Genomic DNA, 26,678 nt, shown 5'->3' with positions numbered 1-26,678 from the left:
CGGGCTGCGACATGTTACCCGATTTCACGTAAAGTGGATGGGACTAAAGACAGGGGTTTACACCCACGTGTATGTTTATAGATCAGCGAAAAATCCACGGCTCTGAGGAGGCGGAGATAATTTTGTTGTCATCGAATATGATTGAACGCCGATGGCCACAGATTTTCACGCCTGAAAAGAAGTGATTTAACATCACAGGCTGTACTCTGATGGGAAGTTTATCGGCGTTAAGAAAAAGAAAGGTAATTCTTTAGCAACATCTTGCCTTTGTATGCTAATTTTTTGCTTTGTAAACAGTTCGGCTTCGTTGGTTTTATCCGGCGATGCATTGTTGTTTTGCATTAGCAGCGAAGGGCGATGTAGATATCCGAACTCAGTACTAGCTAACATTATATATTTAGCTAGTGGTTGTAGCTAGGCCGCACCAACATATCGTGTTTTATTTTTTTTTAGTATATTCTTCATATAACTTATCTTTTTGTCCGGACAGCCGTTTCACACAACCACAAATGGAGACCGCTTATTTATATGCGAAGCTAAGCTAACACTAGCTTACGGGTTTCTTCGAACGTAGCTGTTTCTGGGCGTGGAAAGCGTAGACAGGTGTTGTCTCTGCTCTTCCTTCATATCATTTCACGTGTATTTGTGTGCACTTGCTATAAGTGTGTTTAATATGAAGAGGGTTTCCTCGTGGGTTGCAGGGTCCGCATGAAGGCGGCGGTGACGAGGCATCCAGACCTTGAGATGTGTGCCCCGGCACCGAATCAATCATCCGGCCCGCACATCTGTGAGAACCGCAGCAGACCTGGATAGATGATCCGACTGATCAGTACACTTGAATTGTAGTTTCAAGGATACTTAACTGATAGCTAAGCAACCATGTCTGTCTCGGTAAGTACAAGTATTGTGTCTCTGTGTAAATCTGCATGCACTTAAAGTGTGATCAAAATGTACTTTTAACTTCAAATATATCGTTTATGCTTCTACAGGTATAATTGTTAGTATATGATTTTTATCAGGGGCTCCATTGCCTCCTTTGCTGTTTTAAAGGGGGGGGTCCCACATGGTTCAGTGCAGCCTAGCAGTCCCTGGGGGGTTGGTTTAGAAAATGAAAGGGGGCCTGACTCTCTGGCTTTGGGTTGGCAATTAAACCCTAAACAGCAAGGGGACAGATGTGCCTCTCATCCCTTCCCCCTCCCTCTCATCCCGCTCATTACCATTAAGCTCTTGTGTCCATTTGATCATTGATCCACCCTGACTGACTGCGCCCCTCATTCTCTGCCTCTCCTCCTCCTCATGATTACCGCCACAGCTGCGATTGTTAGCATTTTACATTCTCCATCTTTTTTTGTTGTTGTTCAGCCTTCCTCCTGTACCACTATGGCTCACATGTGCATTTTACGAGATCTTCCCTATTCGCTCCTATTCACTCTCAATTCAACAGTTCTACACAAACGCCCCCTTTATACTCTCGTATATACTGCCATGTCAATGTGCCTGTTTGTTTGTAGTGTGCAGATGTAAGACACAAGCTACTGTGAATTAAGGCTGAAATGTCGTCATCTCTTTCCTAGACGGTATTGGCAAAGGCGCTCTTTGACAACACGGCAGAAAGCCCAGAAGAGCTGGCTTTCCGGAAGGGTGATATCCTGATGGTTCTTGAACAGGAGCAGAGTGGGGGCCCAGGCTGGTGGCTCTGTTCTCTGCATGGCAGACAGGGCATTGCCCCAGCCAACCGCCTTAAACTCCTCCAGACCGCTGCGCCTCCTAGTTCTACCTATACCTCGAGTGAAGACTCGGTCTACCTGTCTCCTGGCCCCCCTCTGTCCCGGAGTGGTGTCGGCAGTAGTGCAGATGATGTTGATGGAGTGTATCGCGCTCCACCAGTTGCTGGTGAGGTACGAGGAGGGGGAGCTACCTCAAGGCCTGGGGAGCTACGCAGAGTTGAAGGTGGGCGCCCACGCTCACACTCTAGTTCTGGCACTCGTCCCAGGCCTAACTGGGATATTGGTGTAGCGGGGCGTCCACGCTCACCCTCTCTCAGGGGTCGAGGGACAGAAATGGCTGGAACACTTTATCAGACTCCTGTAAGTCCCATGCCTTCAGGAGTTCAGCACAGCAGGCCGCCAGGCGTTCTCATGGCTTCGGAGTCTGTTTACCTCTCACCCAGCGGAGTACCAAGGGCAGCTGATGAACCAGAGGACACTACATATCTTGTTCCTAGAGAAACAGGACACTCAGATGACTGTTACTTGGTGCCCAAAGGAACCCCACTCGCAAGTGACGATGTTTACCAATCCCCAACAGGAGGAGCTGCAGTTTTCTGTTCAAATGGCCCCTCGATAAATGGTGGAACTCCTGGTACCCCGCAGCCCAAAGTGAACCAGGACGCACCTGGGATGTACCAAACTCCTACTCCGGTGGGAGCAAGTCTTCATAGGACCACTGCTACAGTCCTAGCCCACCACCACCCATCTCAGTTATCCCCTGCTCAGGCATCTCCTCGACCGATGCATAAGGGAGTTTCCCCCAACTCTGCTGTTGCTAGAGGCAAACCCGGCCTGGCCTGTCACCGTGGATCCCCTTTGCTGATCAGAGCAGGGCAGGCTAGGGCGCCTGGGTCACCAAATTTTGCCCGCAAACCTCCTCCACCAGCACCTCCGGTGAGGGGAGTGACTAGGAAAGATGCACAGCAAGCATCAGCTGACTTCAACTCTGTCCCCAGACCCACTGCTCAGGTGACTTCTGCACCCGTGCAACAGGAAGAAGACAAACAGAGAGGAACTCCTCAGAGTAAGGAAGAGAGGACGAGTAATGGTCCGGAGAGAAACGGCAATGTGCAAAACAAGAAGGGAGAAAGTCAGGATTACTCAGACCCTGTGGATGACCAGGTATGTGTTGAATGTTTTTGTGGTTTGTTATGTATGAGCAATGAGCGGAAAGAGATATTCAAGCACACTACAGATCGGTATTGTTGTCTTCCTAATCTTCATTCTTAATTTAATGTCTTCTGTGGCCTTGGTAGGTATATGATACGCCTCCCAGTGGCAGGTGGCAGCATCCAGTCCCATCTGCATCCCTCACAGATGACAATAGCATCTATGACACTCCTCGCAGCGTCCCACCACAAGCTGACTCTGAGTGTGAGGTAAAGATACTTCCATCTATATAGCATCAATTTTTATTATTGTAAAGGTTTCCTTTAGAGTTGGTTGCCGGCATTATTCATTCATTCCAGTTGTTTTAGACCCACATGGTGATGTGTATAACATTCCGATCTTCCACCCAGTGAGCAGTGTTTTGCTCTGAAAGAGCTGTGGGAAACGTTTGTGTTGCATTCATGTCCACACATGTGAATCGGCTCATGAACAACAGATGACTATCAAATACCCGGCCACCATTTCTTTCCACATTCCACTATTAGTCTGAGTCCCTGCCCCCCCCCCCCCCCCCCTTTCAAAGCGAGGCCACACCTGTTTCTTTCTGCTGTGGGAGCCTGTCTATCCAGTCCAAATGCTGCTGCTTCTATTTTCTCCCAGTCACACCCATTTGTCAGGGCCGTGCCAAGGGCAAACCCCAAGTGGTCTCCCCTTTAATGTTAGTTGAAAATGTGTGCCAGCTGTTGGCTTATTTTAACAGTATGTGAGACTGACTCACTATGCTAACAGTTAAAAAACCCAGTCTACAATCTTCCCCTCCCTTCAGACAGACGTTGACTTATCCTGTCTGTTTATAGGTCTATGATGTGCCCACTATCAGCCTGAATAAGTCCACATTGGATGTCCAGCCTGATGAAGTGGACGATGAGGTCTACAGTGTCCCAACTCTTCCTGGTGTGCCTCTGGGACCAGGAGAGTCCATCAGCAGTCTCTGCAGTGAGGATTTTGGACAGGTCTGTGTCCCTGGACATGAGAAACGTGCCAGCACCGGAGATCATAAACGGGACTCCTCCGAGCCTGACTGTGGCATCTATGACATGCCCGCTCTGACCATTGAAATCCTTCCCCATTCGTTGTCATCCTCCTCCACCTCTACTCGCCGCCTCTCTGTTTCAAGCAACGGCTCCGGCGACATGCAGTGGAGAGCCTCGCTTTGCAGCCTCGTCCACTCAGTGCTGAGCACGGCCTCCTGCTCGGCCTCCACTTTGTCGTCACGGGACCTGGCTACCTCATTGGCTGAAATTCTGTCCACCTGGAAAGCCAGTCATTCAGGTGATCCTCCGCCACCTCTTCAGCAGGCCTGGGCTCGTCTCTCGGATTTGCTGCCGGCATTGTCCGCCATCGGGAACGCTCCTCCATCTGAAGGTCTCCTGACACTAGTGCAGCGCTCTCTTGAGGAGAGCTCCCTCCTGTTACAAGCTCAGGGCCGGCCGCGCCTGCCATCTCAAGATTCCCTGTCACGGAGGCCTCTACCTGCTCTCCCGGTGCCTGATGGGAAGTCATCTGGGGGCGGAATGGGCTCGCGCAAGGGCAGCTGGATCCAGGAGAGGCCCCTGCCTCCAACCCCACAGCCTGCCTTCCCGCTGCCTCCTGTTTCATCCACTGTGACTCTCACAGTCGGGCCTGTGGATGGAGAGGATGACCCCAGCAATGAGTACGCAGGGATTGGCTTGACTCCGATCCCAGCACCAGTACCTACAGGGGACAGTGTAGGATATGTCAAGCTGCAGGTAAAATTAAATGACCTACAATGGCCCCAATCTGTATTTTCATGCTTCTTGTGTATACATGATTTTAAATGACTGACTTCTCTCTTCACTAGGGTAAGCCTGAGCCACCTCCTGAGGCCCTGGCTGAGAATGGGCAGACACACACAATCACTGCAGAGCCAAGGGTGAGGCTTTTGTTCCGTATTATTACCAACAGTGTGTAACAGATTTTATTTTGTAGCACTGAAAAACACAGAAAGTTTACACACAGATAAGCTAGGGGTGGGCGATATGGCAAAAATTTTATATCACGATTCTTTAATGATAAAATCACGATCTCGATTTTATCACGATTTGTTTTTACATTGACACTAATTTGCATGTTTCTGTGTAAATGACTTCAGGTAGCCTACCTGGTCACTTCTATCTATCAGTAGATTTAAAAGGCAAACGACAACTCTGATAATGTGCACTCAGTATTAGTTTTCAATACACATGTAAATAACAATTACAGAACAAAATCAAGTTTTATTTCAAATAGGTTAAAAAGAAGACTAACGTAATTCTGTGAAGTATTATTCAACAGTCATTTAAACAGACTGAAGTGAGCCTCCTAAGGTTAAACAATAAATACAGTATTGAGACTTAAGTAACTCTTAAAGTTTAATGTGATCAAACTTTAATGGGAATCATATCTAAGGACAAACGGAGCTGCTGCTGTCACCTCTGTCCACCGTTTACTAGAGTCCTCATATGGAGCCTCTTCATCAAATGCCTACGTTATTGATTTGGTGACGTCATTAGCTGTTGCCTCTGTCTGCATCTGATGTACACACACATGCACACACACACACACACATAGGTGTAGAAGAGCTGCTGACGGCACAACAGCAGTGAACCTGAATATAACGAGCTGGTAATGTTCAGAGAGGTGGGCGCGTACGTGCTCGTAGCATGATAATACATACGTATACACGCGGCCCTTACACTGCGACACATGTCGCAGGCTTAGAAGAAACAGAAACAGTACCGAACATAAAGTTGGAGTTCGTTTAAGGGACCAGTTCCTCCGTTTTCTTTTCGTTTTCAGCCGTAGCTTCCTAACAGGGAGGCTGTCACTGGTTGGTCGTGTTCACATTAGGCGCACTGAGAGTTGGACGAGTGAAAAAACTCATGCGTCTGCGCGAACATAGAACTGCAATTAATAGAACGTGCTCTATGGACGATAAAACGATCTGTCCATTCTGGTAGATCGCCAAGCCTTTGATTCACTCTGTGTCCTGTTTACTATTGCACACTGTGACTCATGTTTGCATCCAATTCGGTCTTTGTGCTCACATTTACCCAGCATTACATAGCTTCATGTTACATTCACCGCTGTTTATGTCTGTCTCATTAATCTTGCATGGAGATCCTTTTATTTGCTTTTACTGAGAATTCATCACGACATGTAACCTACATATTACAGTCTTGTATTGTCTTGTGTTCAGCCTTGAATGTGCTGCATCAGATTGAGATCATGTCTATTTATCAGTCAGTCTGCATTTTTTTCCTGCTCCTTGCTGGCTTCCTTTGTTATTCCCAAGGCGAGCAACAAGAGGGTCACTTGTAGATCTCAACAATCTTGCCTTACATCGGGCGGAGGCTGCAGGACAATAAGTGACAGAAAGGCACAGTCATTCTTTCAGCAGTGACTCTCATTGACGTACTGTATGCGTTTATGCATCTGGTTTTCTCAGACTTTTTTTTTCCAGCTTCTTAAATATGAGGATGTGTTGCTTCTTTGCTGAATATGAAACCAGGAAACCTCTGTTTGGCATGCCGGTAGTAGTGTCATGTGTCCCTTTTTAAAACACATATTTTGTCTTTTCCCGCACAGTTGACCCCGTCCCCTCCTCTGCCAGTGTCTCTCTCCCTGGAGGACTCGGAGCTGCTGTCCTTCTATTCCTCTCAGAGTCTTGCACACCTCTCCTGCCTTGCGGACGCCATCGACGTGCTCTTCAGCAGCGTGCAGGGGAACCAGCCGCCTCGCATTTTTGTTGCCAGAGGAAAGAGTCTCATCGTGACGGCACACAAACTGGTGTTTATTGGAGACACGCTATCCCGCCTTCTCACATCCGCTGACCTCCGGGCCAAAGTACGTAGAAGTATCTCTGTGGGGGGGTTGAATTTTTTTACAACTCACTCGGTTCAATTGTATTCTGACTTAAAATTACGCATAATTATGGGCGTTGCCGCTTGAGTGACAGACAGTTGACGTATCACAACGTGAGTTTCCTGCCCCCCCCAAACCCCGCTCGTGCTCCCCCTTTTTGTCCATATTTGGAGTTTTGGCGGACGTGACGCTGCCAACATGGCGGCGGTCATCAACGTCCTGGAACCTCCCACCGAGCCTCAGAACGGCTCTTCAGAAACAAAAGGGGTGACGTCACGGAAGCTCTGTCCATAGTTTTTACTGTCAATGGTACTAACTCTTTATCTTTCCCTTCAGATCACAACCTCAGGGGGGCGACTCTGCCAGGCCTTGAAGGCAGTTGTTGTGGCAACAAAGGGCGCTGCCCAAAACTACCCGTCAGTATCTGCCACGCAGGAGATGGTGGACCGTGTCGCTGAGCTCTCCCAGCAGGCTGCTGGCTTCTCAACTTTGCTCCAGCGCCTGGCAGAAATATCTTCATGATATTTCATATCACCTGTGTAAAAAAAAAAAAAAAAAAAAAAAAAAACTTTGCCTACACTACACATATGTTTTCTCATTGAAATGCCTTATTTGTTGTTATACCTACTTTGCATTTGAATGGGATTGAAACCTGTGACGTTTTTAGCCTCCCTGCAGCTGGGTCTGGATTGTGTTGGTTTTGTCTTGTGTGTGCGTGTGTGTGTTGCCTTTGTTTATATACTGACTTCTGCGCTTTGTTAACTTATTGAATATTTGAAGCCACTCTGTGGTTTCAGACTGCTTATTTTTGGGAGCTTTGCTTTAATATGCTTGTCATACTTCCTTTCCCCTCACATTTTCCCCTTCCTTCCTCTATTTATTTAGCCGTCCCCTCCCCTACTCCAAAAATAGTGCAGAAGGACGCCTTACATCCTGGTTGTGGCCTCCTTTTTTAACTGTGATACCTGAAAGGCCTTTTTGTGATTATCATTATGAAGCTGATGGAGCAGCATGTGGAGAGCTTTTTGGGTTTTATATAAAAGAGAAGTACGGTAATAGAATGTGGAGTCCTTTAGGATCTTATTCCCCAACTTACATTCTTGATTTGTGCAAGTGTAGGTTGTGTGTTTGTGTAGTATCCCTTTCCACTAAAAGAAGCAAAGGTCACCTGCAGCATAGCTTGCAATTCACTCAAGAAACCTCTTCAGAGGGAGAATATGTGAGAATTAAAGGAGGGGTTAAGAGTGAGTAATGGTAGTTGGGTGAGAAATTGCTTAACCATAGTCTTTTTTCCCACAGTCATGTGGTTGTCTCTCACAATGGATAAGAAACCTGTTGGCCAAGTTCACCTGTCTCCACATGTCTTCTGAACTGCTTTTCTGACACTTTTTTTGCTTTTTTTTATTTTCCTGCAAGGTTCCTGCAGACTTGATGATGTATATATATCAAATTTTGACATTTGCTTTTATGATAATGATCTTAACTGTGTTGCCCGGCGCTGGTTTTAAAAAGCTTTACCAACAGTTACCAGCAGATGCTTTGTGTGCACAGTGAAGGGTCATTTGTCATATTTACACTACACATCTTAAAGGGACAATTCCACCAAATTCACAAATTCCTATTTTCTTCTTTTGGCCTATGATGCTGGTCTCATTTTTTATTTTTTTTGCCTTCTCTCAAACATAATGGAATTACATGACACTAAACTGAGGTGCCAAGCTGAGCTGAGTCAACATATCGCTGCACAGAAGGTGCATCCATCAGAGTGGATGGAAACATAAACGGTGTCCCCCTTCATCACGGGTGCGTCTGTGCAGCCCTCTGTGTAGTGATTCAGTTGCTGGGTGTAGTTTAGTAGAAAATAGTTTTAGAGTGAAATCAGTGAAAGTCTCTTGAGTTGTTTTATTGGCAGTTTGAGCACCACAAGCTCTATATGGTTCTGTTATTTGGTAGAGAAGGCGGCAATCTCATTCAAAACCACTTCATCCTGAGGACAGAAAGCTGGACCTGTGTGATACCTGTGTGTTGGGATCTATTGGTGGTGTCTTCAATCGTATTATTTAACCTGGTTTTATTGTTCCAGCAGCAAGCAGGGCATCCTGAATCACCTTCTGATTTGTGTTAGTTTCTTTTACATTTGTTTTGCTACAGAGCCACCTTGTGAAGATTTGAAGTATTACACAATGAATACCTTCCAGCCAAAGCTAGGCTGGCTGTTTGTAAGAAAGCATGATCAACAACTAACCTTTAGCTGCATATATATATATTATTGTCAGCCTTTTATGTTCTTTGCTTTCACAACTTGCATGGCTTTAATTTGTTTTTATATATGCACAACCTTTGCAAGTGTTTTCAAGGTTATTTGCAATGAACAAATGTTTTTTTTTGAAAAATATTTTATGTTCCAGTTTAAAGAAATGTTTTCTTTTGTACAGGAAAGTTTTTTTTTTACACTATCAGAGTCTGTTATCTGTATTGCTGACATATAGCAGTGACTTCTGGACTTTTCTCCTGCAGTAATAACAGACCTAACCCCTCATAACTTCGAACACTACATTTGACGTCTGTCTTGTATTCCTGATCAGAATGCACAAATACATTTTTTTTTTGCAATTGAGAACATGTGTTTGTATCATTGCACTACGATGTCTGAAAATGTTATTTACAGTATCGATGGAATGCAATAAATACACATACTTAAGAAACATAAATGAATAAAGTGTGACAAAATAGCCATGCCCTGCAGGGTTAAACAGGCTTTAACTGTACTCTTATGTGATTGGGGGTTCGGCCAAGCCGAGCGTTTCCGGAAACTGCCGAGCTGTGACGCCGAGCACCAGTCGTAGCGACGCTTGTTGGGGAGTTTAGGCAAAGCGGAGGGAGCAAAATGGCGGACGAAGATATTACGCTTGATGGAAAACCTCTACAATCGCTCCGAGTAGCGGATTTGAAAGCCGCGCTGGAGCAAAGAAACCTCCCAAAAAGCGGGCCCAAAAACGCACTTATTAAGCGACTGAAAGGGGTAAGTTTTGACTCATGTTACGGACATTTCTGTCGAGTCTGGCAGAAGTTGAGCAGAAGGCGAGCGACGGTGGGGGGGTTAACGGTGGAGGCCAGAACGGTGTGTGGTTTCCGAAGCGGGAATACATAAAAAATCGCCATGCATGCGTTAATTACACATAAACAGTAGTTTTCGTTTGGTTGTAAACGGCAGCACGGCGGAACTATTCTACCGAGTTGGGACATGATTCGTAACAAACAAGTCACGGTGCACCGTGTTGCACACAGTTGAACTGTGCACCTGTCAAGTCGAGGCCTAAGCTGAGAGTAAGCGAGCCAACAGCCGCACATAGTGTACAGTACACCACTGTGCCCGCGCACGGCGTGTGTGTGTGTGTGTGTGTGTGTGTGTGTTGGGGTTACGGGGGCGCGCCTTGCGAAGTAAACAACGACGAATGTAATTGTATGTATACAATTTGCTTTTATATCGTATACTACACAATCACTGGTGGTGTTTTGCACAGAACGGCACATAAATAACCCAAGAAAAACACATTATTTACTCAGTCACTTGCTTATGCACAGTGTCTGTAAATAGTAATCCATCCTCTTTCACAGACCGTCTAACCTCACAAAAATAATGTCAAATATATGAAATGATTAGTTATTGACCAGGCAAAAACACTTAGAATAGAATAGAATATACTTTATTAATCCCTTTGGGAAGGAAATTTGGGTACCAGCAGAACTACAACACCGACAGTCAGAGCAAGAGTTAAAGTTAAATAGAATAAAATAGAATATAGTGCAGTAAAAAAATAAAAGATAAGATACATTAGGTACAAACATTGCACACCAGCATAGATGGTCATGTGATATAGTGCAGTAAATGTAAACAAACATTGCACAGCAGCATAAATGGTACAGATGGATTATTGCACATATAAATTATTGCACGTGTGTGGTATCAGGCAGGCCTGTGACTGTTCAGGCTCCTCTGAGGGCTGATGACAGTGTGCAGAGGATGACTGGCATCGTCCACGATAGCCAGAAGTTTTCTTAGTGTTCTCCTCTCTGCCACTGTCACCAGGGAGTCCAGCTTCATGCCGACCAGAGAGCCGGCCCACCTGATAAGTTTGTCCAGCCTGTTAGCACACCTTTTGTTTATGTTCTAGTCTAGTCAGAAAATATGAAATAATAAGTAAAGTGTGTGGTTTAGTAAGTTTAGAGTGCTCTTGTGATTTAAAAACACTACCATGTGAAACAAGCCTTTCTTCAACAGTGTTTAAATTAGAACACACTTTAGAGTTAGCGGTGTTGCACGTGTGTTTTTCAGTTACCTTATTCATCATATGGAAATAAACCGCATTAAACTGGGACATATGTGTATCTTTTTTTTTTGCAGTATTTGAAACTTGTATGTATTTTTAAATGTAATGTAGCTCAGTATTTATCATTTATAACTCATGTAGTCACAATTATTGTGGAAAGTTACCTTTTATAAGAAGATAAAATACAGTTCCAAAATGATAGTCTATGACTTTCCCTGCAGGCTCTGATGTTGGAAAACCTACAGAAGTCATCCTCCTCCCACAGCGGCCTGCAGCCCAACTCTCAGGTAGGAGAGGGAGTTGAATTACTTTGTTAAATATCCTGACAACATAATAGTGTTAAATTCATTTGTGTTTGGGTTGTAGATTGGGGAAGAGATGTGCCAGAACAGCTTTATAAAACAATACCTGGCCAAGCAGCAGGAGCTCCTTCGGCAGAGACTGGAGAGAGAGGCCCAGCAGGACGAAGAGGCTGATGGTATGATGTATACATAAACACATACATGTATACCAGATGTTGCTTATTTGTACTTCAGTACCTTCAAGAACCTTGATCATTATGAAAGTTGCTCTTGTATGGGGTCCAGTGGGTGTGTGAGAAGAGTATAATGCTCACATCAGCGTTTACCTTTAACTCCTGTCTGTTGTTCCTGACTTGACAGAAAGCCCAGCTGTAGCAGAGGAGGATGAAGAGCACTCAGACAATGACACTTCTTCCTATGTCTCTGAAAAGGTCAGTAACCTCCTCTGAATGAGAAATGAAGGATTCTTCCCACAGGACGTATGTCTCTAAATATTCAGTTTGTCAATGTTGTGCTGTTTCTCTCGTCAGCTTCGGACAATACCATCCCAGCCCTCACTGGCCAGACATGACGAGAGAGGAGGAGGAGGAGACGCTGATGCTATGATGGGCCATAGCCTTGGTCTTACCCTCCACCACCAGGAATCTCCTGAGGCTCCAGGAGCTAGGATGCAGCGAGGCACCTTTCACCAAGGACACAAGGAGCCGCTGGCCCCCTCTCCACCCCGTGCCGTTGCTTCCCTGTCCGTACGTGTCCTGGGACAGCCTGACCGTCAAGGGCTCCCTCCTGCTTTACCTCGAGCCCAGGAGAAGGAGGGCACTGCACCAAGTGAACCGGGATCGGCTCACCCGGTCCTCCACCTCAGCCGATCTGCTGGGGGTGCGGCAGGAAGTCATGTCCAGGAGGACAGTGATGAAGGTGATGATGGGGATGATGAGAGTGATGATGATGAGGACTGGGGGCCCGGTCCTGGCGGAGTACGAAAGGGAAACAGAGCACCTGCCCTGCCGCAGCAGTTGCCCCCTAGTGTCCCAAGATCCAAGCGCAAGCTTCAGCCTCCGCAGCACATTCCACCACCACAGGTACACCACACACCTATGCAGCTTCGCCACCCCACTCCACCTCCCTCTCCACCTCCCAACCTGTTCTCCCTGCCTGACACTCCCAAACAGAGTCCACCAGATCTGGATCAACAAGAGAGAGAAGGTCGTGGCCCAAGGGTGGGCGCTTTCCCACCTTCTGGCATGCAGAGGCAAGACTCAGACTCCAGCTCCCGTTCCAGCAGTCCTGAGCCCCCTGTCAAGCGCAGGCCAGGGCCCCTTTCCCTGCTTGTACACAAGATGGAATCAGAGGGGGCATTTTGTGGAGCAGATGACACATCGGCTGCTGGTATGTCAGGGGCGACAGCAACACCTTCCACGACTGTGGCTCCACCGCAAAGACTGGAGGCAAAGAAGCAACAAGAGATCAGAGAGATGGAGCAAGAGAGGCAGCTGAAGGAGGAGAGGGAGAAAGAACGACAGCAGGAGCTGGAGAAGGAAAGGAGGAAAACACTAGAGCTGGAAAGAGAGAAGAAACGCTTAGAAGAAGAACAGGAAAAGCAGAGGAAACAACTGGAGGAGGAGAAACAGCGTAAGAAAGTGGAACATGATAATGAGAAGAAGAGAAGAGAGGAGAGACAGCGGAAAGAGGAGCAGGAGAAGAAACAGGAGACCACCAGTAAAGGCAGGGTGGTGGTGACGGTGGCCCAGGTTTCAGGGTCCTCATCAGATTCTGACTCCTCTTCGCAGTCATCACAAACATCCTCATCTCCCGCCAGGCCACTAAAGGTTAGTGTCAGGGGCTTACATGGAGGTATTGAGAGACATGTTTGAGTGTGTTTTGTTGCAAATGTTTTAGATGTAGATGTTCCAAAATATGTTTAAAAGAAAACCAGCCTTTCTTGCTAAATTTTTTATCTTCAATCATCTGGCAGAAGGCAGTCCCAGGACAAGCGGCAGAGGATGCGAAACAGACAAACCTGAATAAAGGAGCAGAGAAACGATACCTTTCAAAAAGGTTAGTAACCACAGTTAAGATGCAAATAATCACAATAAGTGGATTTAACTATTGAATTTATGGTTGTGTCTCAGTTCAGGGGTGAAAAAAGGTCAAACCTGACATTTTTGTCACACCAAAAATGGACCACATCATTATTCATTTACAATATTATTGTAGAATGCCATTAAGATGCATTTCTCAACCTCCTGAAGTTATCTTTAACTTTACTGGAGGTTTGTTTGGGATGTCAGGCTGCTTATACAAGTGATCACTTTGTAACAGCAAGCATGCAGTAAATATGTACTACTAAAACATGCACATTTGTAGCCTAGCATACACCTCAGTGTAAATAAAAGAAGCAGGGGATTTATATTGATGTTAATGCAGCATTTACATAAGAAGTATTCTGTGCCAAGTGAATGACTTCATGTGTCTTAGTTTGTTGTTTTATCTATTAGTATTACTTTGTTTATGGCCTGTGGCTTTTTACTTAACCACTCACATGAAAGGGTGGTAGCATCTTTTGCCCCTATTTTTCTACCTTTTTGTCTAGTTTTTCGCTGTTTATGTATTTTTTTTTGTACTATATTCCGGTTAACACCAGTTTTGAGGGCGATACTGAGCTTTTATTTTGAAAATCCCACACCGGAAGTTACTTTGTTATTCATTCAGGAGCTTTGACACTGGTCGCATTAGCCAACATGGCCGCCATGCATGCATTGCATCCCTGATACCGACGCAGTATAAGGCTAATCGGCAATAGAAACCATCGCGCTGGATTTTTTTTTTTTTTTATTTCTAGTTCCCGATTTTATCCCACGTCTGAGCGAAATAACAGCCAGCGGCAGGGTGTCATTTTTTTTTGTCCCCCCGGGAGTTTCCCTTCACTCAAGGCCGGTCGTAATGCTGTCCGAAGGCAACAAAAACGGGTAAGAGTGAGCCAGAGGGCGACTCAAGGCTTCGGGTTACTGCCTGTACTTTCACACCACTTATTATGAAATCAGCTGTGATACATTAGTGTGCTCGTTTTCTTGCCGCTACACGCAACCGGGAAGCTAGCAGCCTCCTGCCTGTTAAATATCATGTCATCATTTTCACATTGGCCTGGTCAAGAACGTGTAACATGCTCGCCCATGTGAGGAGGACCGGGGGTGGGGACGACGATGAAAGGCTTTTGTTGAGTGAAAGAGCAGGGGAGATTTTTTTTGGGAAAGGGGGTCTTCCTTTCTTTGATCACTGACTGAAATAGCTTTGCATTGAAGGAAGCATTAATGAATTAATAATGGAGTCAGATTTCATGGTGTAATGAGGGGAAGGATGTCTACATTGATTTCTCTCCTCCTGAGCTTTTATTATTTATTTCATTAGCAATTCCCATTCTCTAGATTGTTTTTTTTTTAAACTGGCAGAGGACAGTATTTGTATTTTTGTATTTTTTTTTCTGGCTCTAGCTGTTAATGATCTCACTGTTGTCAAGGGAGATCATTAAAGCAGACATCTGTTAGCTGTACAGTCAGTGTGAACGGTCCCTTATGGTGCGAAATAATTCTCCCAGCTGGCACCAGCACTCACACTCTGGTCCTGTGGGAGCTGACTACATGTCTGATTTGATCTGTTTTTTTTTTCTGTGGTCAGACAGATTGTTAATTTGGGATGAGAATGTGCTCTCTTTGTTTGTTTGGTGCGTTGAGATAGATAGTTTGAGATAGATATTGCTCCTCAGGTTAAAGTTGTACTGTATCCCTGCTGAGTCATATGAAGAGATAGATGAAAAGTAGAGCAAGGGGGTTTCACTGCAGCTACTTGAGAAGAAAAGGAAGGCATAACGCAGACACAGTTATTAGCTCATTCTTTGTTTCTCAGGGATTATTTCATGGCAGAGACCTGGCCTTTTTCCCTCCTCTCCTGAGCCTAAGAGATTGTATTTCTGTTTTACATCTGTCGCCTTTTCATAGCCTGTGCAGGTGTGCCCACAGACTTATAGAAAATGAAATCCACTCCTAGGACAAATGAAGGGATATGTGTGTGTGGTGGAAGTGAATAAGGCTGTCCTTGCCAACACTCCTGCCAGTGACTAATCTGTGTAGCAGGAGGTTGAACGGGTTTTAGCATACCGGGTAGATTTCAGTGCTTCACAGAATAATATTTCTTTGAAAGATGTAATTAAATTTTGCCAGTTGCAGGAAAAAGAGAAAACTCAGCTAAAGTGGGCTGGCTGGCTGAGCAGGCCATGTGAGGCCATGAGTAAAGATATTCTACAGTTATTTTTTGCCGTTCTTGAAAGGAAGTGTGAGAGACAGTTTCACCAACAGTACTTTGATAACAGTTGGTAACGGTGGGCTCGGGTTTTAAGCCGGATAGCTCCTTCACAGGGGGTGGAACTGACCGCCTGCTATCACATTCATCTTGAAGGCCAGCTGATTAATCAATGGAACAATCACTCAGTCCTCACAAATTAATGAAAGTGCCAAACATGCTCTTGTTCTAGCTACTGGAGCAAATGTAGAAATAACCCCTTTTTCCTTTTTTGGAAACCAGTCAATTGTTTATTTGTGGTAAATAATTGTTTCTTTAAAAACTGATCATCACTGCTCTGTGCTTGCTTTAAGGAAATGATTGTTTTCCTGCCTTGGATTTAAGGTTTTTCTTCCGTAGCTGGTGAATACGGAGTGTGTGATCAGAATGAGATGCTAGAGGATGTGATTCTCCCACCTACAGGGTGCTGCCTCTGTGCCTGTGTCATCACATGGAGGCAATGGAGGAGGCTTTTGATAATGCTGGTAGGGGGAAGTTGAGGGTGTAGCTAAAAATATAATGATGACATCTGCTTGTTCTTTTTTCTTCCTTATCTTAGATAACAGTGATACATTGAGAGGATCTGTGTGAGGTCTGAGTTACAATGATGCTTTCATTGGCATAGTTAAGGTTTTTGTCTGTATGAGAAGAAGATGAAGGCCACACACGGTGAGGTTATGTCTTAAAGTATGAGTTAGTTTGAGGAGTGTTTGTGACCCTTGGTGTCAGTTAGCCTGAGAGTTATTTATAGCAGGAGTGACCCAGATCACTGGCCTCCAGCACCCTTCATCTGACTCTTCTAGTGTTTTTCGTTTTGTCTTCTCTCACATCAACCATCACATCACTTGTTTTGAGAAGGCATTATTCAATATTTGATCTCATGTCGGATAATAACTTGATAGCATAATGGCCATCCAAGTCTTTGTCATAGTGATTTGATTGTGTGACAAGAAGGAAAGTTTCTCTTAATCAGTTGCTTTGTCTCCGCAGAGAGGTGTCAGAGCCTAGTGCCGCCGCTGTAACGGAGGTGGAGCCAAACTCGGAGAGCACCATGGCCCAGCAGCCAGCCTCTGGGGCTGAGCCAGAGAACAACGAGGGCCAAGTGGAGGAGGTAAGGTCACTGAGAGGGTGTGGGCACCCAGATCTCTGCTCTGTCTCCCACTAACCTCCATCCTCACTCATCTATACAAGCATGTGTAATTATAAGTGCATATTTTTGGGGGGTGGTTGGGTGGGGGGGGGGTGTCACTCAATACCAACACAACCCCAGGCACCTATGCTGATGTCACCTCATCCAGTAAACTTCATCCTTTTAAAAATTAGCTCAATTGGGCCTTAGGACAGATGCTCATAGGTGCAAGGATAGGGGCTAAGTTGGAGTTGGGTCCTTGGGGGGGGGGGGGGGGGGTGTAAATAGGACTGAACTCATCCCTCCCATCTGCTGTTAATGCAACTAATAAATATTTCATAACAAGCTCATTCATGTAGATGATCTCTCACACATGTCCAATGTCTGTCTGGGCCCTGCAGAGGTACGTTAAATGCTGCTTGAATGAAAGTAGCTCTGCTAATACAAAGTTAAATCAAGTCATCATGGTGCAGAGTGCATGCTCACTGCTAGTGTGTTTGTGTGTGTGTGTTACAGAGTGAGTGTGAGACAGTGAGAGAGACAGAGAAGAGATCATTAAATGTAAAGGGCCTGACAATCAAACACTGCTTAGTGACTGTTTATTTTTTTGGTATATCCCTCCGTTACACAGGTGCTTATTACTTAACAGTAATCTAATCAGACTCTTTTTTTAACATACATTTATAATCTAATTACACATTAGATAGTTTCCGTACCTAGAGTCACTAAATTAGATCTACTGGTAAACTTGTGTATGTGTGTGTTTCTTTTGGGTTTGCATGAGTAATGGCCCCTCACTGTGTGTGTGTGTGTGTGTGTGTGTGTGTAGAGATGCATAAGGGCTTGTTTCTGCTGTTTCTTTCATCCTCTCTGCTCTCTTGCTTGCCTTTCACACTGTCTCTTTCTCTCTCTCTTTCCCTCTTTGTGCCCTTACTTTCCATCTTTTTGCCTTTGTATCCCATCATGAGCGCTTCTCTCTCACTATATATATTTATGGTGTGACTGCTGTTTAAAACCCCATTGATTGCTTTGTTATGAAGGTGCCCATGCCTCTTCCATTGCCCCTATTGGTACCTGCTGCGTACTACTACTACTACTACCACCACCACCACCACCACCACCACCACCAACACCTTCTCCACACCTTGTACTCCTACAACTCCTGTCCCGCTATGCCAAAGTGCGTCGCTGAAACCTGAATTAGGCCCACAGTCTGCAACCCCCCAACGGCACTGAGTAAAGCCTGAGTGTGAGCCTGCAAGGGCCTCCGGTGTAGCCTTCCAGTGACACGCTGAGCCAGCAGGAACTGCAGCTCGCATCAGACCGGCCACCTGACAGCAGTGGCAACCATGGCAACTGCAGCAGCGCACAGTTGTCATGGTAACCTATCCACAGGTTGGAAGCCTGCTTTTTGCTGATCTGAACCGGACTGGACTGTTCTGCAACATGCACTGCATACCGGTGATAAATGAAGGGGAGGGTCTCTTCTTCTTCTCACCTCGCCACCTGCTGTCATTTAAACTTTTGTTTGTCATTCTGCCTCTAAACCCACAGTGCCCTCTGGTTGTGGGATAGAGTAATGACTCTGGGACAATGATACAATCGCTGATTTGGGCTTCAAACAAAGCAACTGAAATGATCTCCATATAACTGATGATTACAGGACATTGATTTTTTTTTTATGGAGCACTTTGTGGGTGAGACGTGTCAGTGGATGTGACACTGTGATGCAGATCTTTTATTATTAATCATGCCTCAACAAGCTGGCCTGCCTTTAAAAGAACTATTTGACTGTGCATGCAAACTGTGTCACCACAATCAAAGCTGTTCTCCTGAACCCTGTGCCAGTTCCAACTGGATGAGAGACTTTTCGAAAAAGACACACTGCCAAGGACATAAACTAGCACTGTGGGTACATGGTGACACTGATCATCCGTTTATGAGAGCTGGATAAACTCAACAAATTGCTGCTGCTGCTTCCTTCCCTTCTTTGAGCATCTCAGTGTGACCTTGTGAATGTGTCAACAGGACGCTGCCAGATGGACCTCTTGTGGTTGTCATTTTATTTGTATGTTCATCTCCTCATGACACCCACAGCTTGGCTGATGCAGCTTGATTGATGACTTCATAGGATTGCAGAAGCACCACTGCTCACTTTTAACTACTCTCTGGACTGTAATATAACAAAGACTGGATTCCCATAAAGAGACACAAGTCTTCCTCCTGTGATGTGCACTTGCAAAACGAACTGAACATTATTTCAGCATACTTCTTGGCTATAAAATCAGGACCCAGATGACTGTCATCACGACTGGTTTACTGGTCATCATGTCAAAGTGTGACAAAGAAAGACAATTGCCTCAAGCACCACGAGCTTGTTTTTAATTCTTCAGACTCATGGACTTGAACAAAGTAAACTTTATTCCCCACCTGAAGACATTTTGAAACCTCTGCCTCCCTTCAAAAAAGACTGAAATGTGACTCTGTGACCTGGGGTCATTCAAGAAAAGTCCTCCCCGGCCCCGTTTGAGACAAAAAGTCGATCAATCGAGTGATCAGTTCCCGCCTGGTGGCTAATCGGCACACTCAAATCGAGCCCCGCCCTCACTCCTTTGCCTTCTCTGATTGGATCCTTGTTGCCTAGATACAGTACACACTGTCGTGCGGTTGGGCCATAGTCGAGCCAGTAAGGAATCAGGTGTTAAATGGTACCAGGAAATGAATTGTCATTATTCCTCTATTTAACATGTATACAATTTTAAAGGAAATAAGTTATAGAAAATATTCTTTCTTCTTTTCTTCTGATCCTTTCTGTAAATGAGAGGAATGAACTATTCCCCTCTTCAAATTTATGAACTGTTGCATGTACTGCAGTTTTAATTAGATGTATTTACACCAAACTGAGCTGTTAAATATGATCAGTTTTAAGGAGAATTTGAACTGCAGTATTAGTCAGTGGGTCTTCACCACTCTGTTGTCCACCTCTGCTCATTTTCAGACACTCACTTGCAACTTCATCCCCACACATTGATGCCGTTTGAGCTTCATAGCAGAATGAAAGTGCCACTATTGATGAGAAACTGTTATCAATAGAGGATGTGTCTCACAGAAACCATTATATTGCAGCACATTAAGATATGACCCAGTTTGAGTTTCACACAGGCCTGCTTCTGCCTTGTCCTTAGACTCCATTTCACACACATAGACGCATGCACAAACAAGTGGACACACATATGGACACACCATTGAGCAGAGGTGGACGGTAGAAATGTATCGACCAAACCACCATGTCTTTAGTGTGGTACAATTGGAGTTGCCAGGTCTCTTGTTACTTTAACCCTACCCAGTCCCCCGCCCCTCCTCCACTTTTCCTGTTTCACCTCCTTCTATGTTGTTGCCTGTTTTGGACCTGAACCCTCGGTTCTCATCTCGCCCCACACCCCTGGGGTTTCTGTATGTTCTTTTTCTGTCTCTCTCTCTCTCCAGAGCACCACTCCTAAGGCTTTCGCTGCTCGCAAGATATCCATAACCAGTAAGTATGCCAGTTACATGACACCTGGTCCAGAAACAAGAATGAAAAGGGAGAATATTCCACTTCCACCTGATTATTACTGTTTTTACATTGATATTAGTGCTCATATACATATGTGTTGTTTTTTTTTAAGGCTAAAAAGCAAGACTGCCTATGACTTTACTCACAGAATCTGGGGTTGCATTATGTAACCAAAACAGTAAAAGGCAGCATGGAGATCAGGTCCTCGTTATGTCAGCCAATGTTGAATAATTAATGTTGGAACGCTGCTTGATGGAATTTGGGACCAGGATTGCAAGGAGTCACTAAATTCACTGCGATGGACAAAGGGGCAAATATCATTGAATACTGCAGCCATTTTACTTAGAAGTAAATACAGTGATTCATAACAGTTATACTGCAGCAAAACACCTGCGGCTGCAGACACCTTGAAAATCATCAGGTTTACTTTATTACCCCGTTCACACTGGGGAAAAAAATGTGGCTTAAGCAGGATTCGGCCACATCCTGATCAATCCAGATGTGTTTTTTTCTGAGTGTGAACACCTCGAATCCGGCTGTTGTAAGAGACGAGAGGTGGATCTAGCCGGATTGGCTCAAATGTGGCTCAGGTGCTACCATGCCGTGAACGGACTCTGTTTATTACGAGGCTCCATTTAGTGGTTTGGAGGACAGCAAACATGCTGGATGAAGCCGGATTGAGTGCGGACACAAGTGTGTGCTAGCCAGATTTGAAAATAGGTCTGAACGCATCCAGTTTAAAGGCTGTCTGGGCTCAATCCTACTCTAGCTGGAATGACTTTCTCCAGTGTGAATGGGGCCTAAGTCTTGTAATTGCAGCAGCAGAGATCCACTCCATGCTTGCATCCTCAAACACACACATTATGCATTTTTTCCACTGTGCAAAGGGATTCAGTTAAATGCATATGCACAGAAACACACTGTAAAGCTGCCAACACAAACAAACCACAACCAAACTAAATATTGTCTTAATCAAAAATACATTATCTGTCAATTATATTTAATTCTCTTGGCTACTGTCAACTTAGCAGCGCTATCGGGGTTAAAGTAATTATTACTGCCTCTAAGCCATGAGCTTGCAGTAGCTTGTTAGTGAAGTCCTCTTTACCCATTTTCTCCATGATGGATGACTTTATTTTGTCTTTGCAGGTAGCAAGACTTCCCCAGCCACCACAGACGGAGGAGCTGGAGAGCCTGAGACAGGAACTGCAGCGGGGAGGAAGAGGCGATGGGGCTCCAGCACGGCAGTCACTGCCAAGAAACCATCCATCAGCATTACCACAGACTCCCTTAAGGTACTGACTCAGCACAGGAAGAGGGACCTGGTGTCCTGTGAATGAGAGAGGAGGGGAACATGACCAACATTCATTAAGGGTCTTGTGCAAAACCTTTTAATTTTTAATCTTTTCCTCTGCTTTTTTCCTTTAGTCCTTAATCCCAGACATCAAAATAAACCAGGACGCAGTGGTGGAGCTTCACCCAGAGGAGCTGCAGTTGTCTGGGGATGAGGAGAACATGGAGACCAGCCGGGATGACCCGGACAAAGGCCTCAAAATTCGACGCACCGTCACACAGGTAAGGAGAATCATATCAGTGCCATTTTTTTATGCATCTAAACAACAGAAATACTTATTAATCCTGTGCTTCCTTGTTATCCCCAGGTCGTCCCAGGAGACAACCAGGAAAATGGACAGACAAATGAAGAAGAGGATGAAGAAGAGGTGGAGCAAACAGACAAAGAGAAGCAGCGCAGGACTTCTAGAGACAAAAGGAAGAGCAGTCTTTCTGAGGAAGCCTCAGAAACACAGACATCTGTCAACCTTGACGAGGAGGCAAAGAAAGGTAAATGCCTCATAGAGAGGTTTTCTGTTTTTTAAATTGCTCTAGATGATTGGATACAAATCTGTCTTCTATCTTGCCCTCTGGCAATCTCCTCACCTCTCCGTCATCTTTCCCTCAGTCACTCCCAGCGACAGTCTTGTGCGTCGCTCCATAAGCCAGCAGAAGTCCGGTGTGTCCGTCACTATCGACGACCCCGTCCGCATGACCAGGCAGCCCTCGCCACCTCGTGGAAAAGTTTCCAACATCATCCATGTGACAAACCTGGTGGGTTTAAGCTCTAGTTTTATTCTTCCCTTCTAGCATTGTTGTACTTTTTTTGATGCCAGTTGTAACCACATCATCACCATACCCATAATTAAGAGTCAAGAGCACTTAGCCAGGTGTTGTGGCTGCAGTCAGGCTCCCCCACCTTTAGGTAGGGGCACAGGGCGTGACTAAACAGTGTGAGAAGACTAGACATTACTCATCTAATGACTAGCATAAGCAGAGTTTTCCTACTTGCGTCACAGGAGCTAGATTTAAGGTTACACATGGGTCACAGATTACCAGTTTTCCAATGCCACCCAGCTTCACTCAATTAGATTGCAGTGTAGTTTACATTAAAGACATGCATCTGTGAGACAGAGGAATGATTGATAGTTTTACACTCACATGCAGTTTGCCTATTCGTGTGAGTGTGCAGAAACATTGAAGTTAGTTAGGACCAAGCGGCAACCTTCGGGGCTCAAACTTGAAGCCCATGCGGAAGTGTCAAGACTTGTAATTCACGCCGCAACCACTGGGGGCTGGCTCCAAAAGCGAGTAATTTCCCATAGACTCCCATGTTAAAATGGCCGACTTCACAGCAGAAAAGAACATGTTTACAGCCTGGTACAAAAAACCACTCTGGTCTCAGATGATAGGTTCTCTTCTAGTGTCGATTGTAGGGGGGGTGAATTTTTTTACAACTCACTCGTTTCAATTGTATTCGGACTTAAAATTACGCATAATTATGGACGTTGCCGCTTGAGTGACAGACAGTTGACGTATCACAACGTGAGTTTCCTGCTTCCACGATCGCCCGCCCCACTAAACCCCGCTCGTGCTCCCCCTTTTTGTCCATATTTGGAGTTTTGGCGGACGTGACGCTGCCAACATGGCGGTGGTCATCAACGTCCTGGAACCTCCCACCGAGCCTCAAAACGGCTCTTCAGAAACAAACGGGTGATGTCACGGAAGCTCTGTCCATAGTTTTTACTGTCAATGGTTAGGACGCACATCGAGGAGTGGGGATCACTGGGCAAAGGGGTAAAAATTCTTAATTCTTAACCTTTGGCAGAACATTTAATCTGAAGTTTCTTCCAGTGGTTGCAGCATTGGTGTGTGTGAATATTATTCTTTAAGTAGGTAGAAAAGATCTATGTAAATGCAGACCATTTACTATATTTCTGTAACACCCACAGAGCCGCTCCACACCCATTTTCTCTCTGCCCTTTATGAACTTGCTTTGGCTTGTTCCTACCAAAGATGTCAACATATAATCCAGCTTTCCTGTCAGCACTTCAATCCTGTTTTGAAGCATAAATGTCTTCCACTCTGATTCCATTTGTACTTACTTCGGCCCTGACTAATCTTCTAGGTGCGACCTTTCACTCTGGGCCAGCTCAAAGAGCTGCTGAACCAGACGGGCAGCGTGGTCGAAGAGGGCTTCTGGATCGACAAGATCAAGTCTCATTGCTTTGTCACAGTAAGTGTTTTCAATTGTGTTTGTAACAGACAAAACAAGCAAACAGCTGAACCTCTTTTGTTGATTTTGTGTTTGGTGGCTGAGAGCAAATTCAACATACGAAGTCCTGCCTGTTTTTTCCAAAGGAAGACATTAATAGAAGCGTTTGTATAATTGTTGTTGCTAACCACAAGAAACATCCCCTCTGTGATCTCATCCATCTGGCTCCATCTGTTCCTGCTACCGTCTATTTTTGCATTGCAGATATGAACCCTCTGAAAACCTTCTCCCTGTTAACCCTTTTCTTGTCTTCGTAGTACGCTACAACAGAGGAGGCCGTCGCCACCAGAGTTGCCCTGCATGGCGTCAAATGGCCACAGAGCAATCCTAAGGTCCTGAATGTGGACTTCAGCGAGCAGGATGAGGTAATAATGTACTGAAGGATTTATCACTCCTGCCTACTTCAGCATGGGTTGTGCCAAGTTGACTCGTATTTTGAAAGAAAAGGGCACAAGAATTTCAATGTTAACAGGTTTATTTTTGGAAATATTTCAGCTGAGCATCCACAGACCTGAAGCTGTAACCACTCTCTACCATCATCCACCATGTCTGTGCACATCCTATTGCAAACATTTGCTTCTGTATCTTTATCTAGCTGGACTTTCACAAAGGTGTGCTGAGGCCAGACAGGGAAGAGGATCATGTTGCCCAGCCGGCTGTTCCTCAGAACCAGCTGCCCCCTCTGATGCCCGAGCGGGACCGAGACAGGGACAGGGACAGAGATCGGGACAGGGACAGGGACAGGGAGCAACGAGACCGAGGTGTCAGAGATTTGTGGGCAGAGCGACAGAGGGAGATGGAACGCCGGGAAAAGGCTCGAGGTGAGCGGGAATGGGACCGGGATAAAGTCAGGGAATTTGCAAGACCGGGAGAGGACGGACACCGATCTAGATCCAGAGAGAGAGAGAGGAGGAGAAGGGAGCGAGGCAAGAGCAAGGAGAGAAAGACGGATAAGAAAGGTGAGGCACATGGCGTTGATTTGGGGAAAAAGGAAATAATTTGGGAGAAAGGAGGAAAAAATCTGAATAAATGTGTTTTTCACCTGCTTGTTTTCTTACTGACAGAAAAGGGAGATGAGCCTCCTGCTAAACTGTTAGATGACTTATTCCTCAAGACAAAAGCAGCTCCTTGTATATACTGGCTCCCGCTCACAGAGGAGCAGGTTGGTCCTCCACTTTTCAGCCATTTCAGTTTGCTTCAGATTTAGTTTGCATGTCAATAATATATTCCTCATGTGTCCACCAGGCGGCGCAGAGGCTTCTAGACCGCACAGAGCGACAAAAGGAGCGTGAGCGAAAGCGCAAGGAGCAAGAGGAGGAGGACAAGAAACGGGAGGAGGAGAAGAGGGAGCGACTTAAGGCTCGGGAGAAGGACAGCAGCGCCGCTGCAGGTGGTGGAGCAGCTGGGCGAGGAGCTGATGGAGACAGAGAGCGGGACCGTGGCCGAGACAGAGAGGGAGACAAGAAGAACGACCGGCCAAGGCGGTCCCCACCGGGCGCTGGGAGCAGGCGGCGGTCACGTAGTCGTAGCAACCCCAGGGACAGACGCCGTTGAGGTGCCCGAGGCTGCAGGGAAAGATGGAGAGAGAAAGAGAGAGGGAAGCAGTGTAGCAGAGGACATGGCAGACACAAAGTCTTGGGAAGGGATTCTTCTTATTCAGGACTTTGAGTCTGGTCCTCACTGCCTGCCCCACTGTGCTTTAAATCGTCCACTTTGACCAGCCTTGTCTTCCACAAAATTCTGCGGTTTCCCCCTCCACACGGTGCATTTTTGGTGGCAGCAATTCACACTTTCAATTTTCTTTCCGTCTTCCAGAATCAGTCCTTTTTCCTGTAGAGAGCAGTGTCCCCCCCTCGTCTCTGTGTAGTGCTGTTAATGCTCCTTGGAGGGCTGGTTGTTTTCTGGCTTGCTTCTTCAGTTTGTCCCTCTGAGGTTTTGGGAGCCCGCCTTTTTATTTTGGGTTTGCGGGCACACAGTAACTTCCTCCTGAGAGCCCTGTAATAAAACCAGTCCAAAATAGATCTCTGACCTTCATATATTTTCTAGGATCAGTCTGATGTCCCATTCTTCAGCACAGAGATTTTTCTTTTTTTATATATATATATATGTATGTGACTAAATTCATAGGCAGTCCTGCTTAACGTGAGGAAATGTATGTCATTGAAGCTTTATTGATGATTTTTTTTTTTCAAGCCTCCAACAAACTACAGATGGTCTCAACACTGTCCCCTAGAGGGTTAGAATAGGAAGAGATGAGGTGTTACACCAGTTTGTCTTTAGTGGATGTGTTTTTTTTTGTGGATAGCAGGAAGACGATAACAGGAAGCTGACTTTCCTCCGCACTGAAGTCTTCTCTGACCCTTCAATCATATATTTAAGAGAAGTTAAAAATTGAAAAGTTTATCTTCTATTAGAGTAATGGTTACAATTTTAATATTTTTCATTTTTAGTTGGGAATAAGTTTGATTTTGTTGAATTTTCTCCTCTTGAAACTTCTGTCTGTACTGAGGATTTTAAAAAAAAAAAAAAGGAATACATTTAAATTGGTTATCACACCGTCTGCTTGTTTTTGTGCATTTCTCATATTGGAAAAAGTGTGTTTACAACAAGAAACCTGA

General features: G+C 45.4%; 2 protein-coding genes across 3 annotated transcripts; both read left to right on the top strand.

Annotated features, from left to right (window-relative positions):
* The first annotated feature begins 130 nt into the window (after window positions 1–130).
* On the top strand, window positions 131–8,224 carry efs (embryonal Fyn-associated substrate). The gene is made up of 8 exons (XM_028428817.1): window positions 131–242; window positions 702–891; window positions 1,575–2,891; window positions 3,026–3,148; window positions 3,737–4,669; window positions 4,762–4,833; window positions 6,528–6,785; window positions 7,140–8,224. The coding sequence occupies exons 2-8, from the start codon at window positions 880–882 to the stop codon at window positions 7,323–7,325; spliced, it is 2,901 nt and encodes a 966-aa protein (XP_028284618.1). The 5' UTR covers window positions 131–242; window positions 702–879; the 3' UTR covers window positions 7,326–8,224.
* A 1,431-nt stretch (window positions 8,225–9,655) lies between these two features.
* On the top strand, window positions 9,656–26,613 carry acin1b (apoptotic chromatin condensation inducer 1b). Of its 2 annotated transcripts, XM_028429710.1 has the most exons (18): window positions 9,656–9,825; window positions 11,356–11,421; window positions 11,501–11,612; window positions 11,797–11,867; window positions 11,967–12,518; window positions 12,609–13,265; window positions 13,412–13,494; window positions 16,762–16,882; window positions 20,387–20,432; window positions 21,603–21,748; window positions 21,882–22,028; window positions 22,115–22,295; window positions 22,414–22,559; window positions 23,914–24,021; window positions 24,318–24,425; window positions 24,656–25,019; window positions 25,125–25,222; window positions 25,306–26,613. In XM_028429710.1, the coding sequence occupies exons 1-18, from the start codon at window positions 9,691–9,693 to the stop codon at window positions 25,612–25,614; spliced, it is 3,450 nt and encodes a 1,149-aa protein (XP_028285511.1). In that variant the 5' UTR covers window positions 9,656–9,690; the 3' UTR covers window positions 25,615–26,613. The 2 variants fall into 2 exon arrangements, with proteins under 2 accessions (XP_028285511.1, XP_028285510.1); XM_028429709.1 differs by having other exon boundaries at window positions 11,967–13,265.
* Window positions 26,614–26,678: the final 65 nt, after the last annotated feature.

This window comes from Parambassis ranga, chromosome 18 (assembly GCF_900634625.1).
Source record: "Parambassis ranga chromosome 18, fParRan2.1, whole genome shotgun sequence".
NCBI classification, from domain to species: Eukaryota; Metazoa; Chordata; class Actinopteri; family Ambassidae; genus Parambassis; species Parambassis ranga.
The sequence above is the reverse complement of the archived record's forward strand: the minus strand, read 5'-3'. Positions and strand labels throughout refer to the sequence as shown.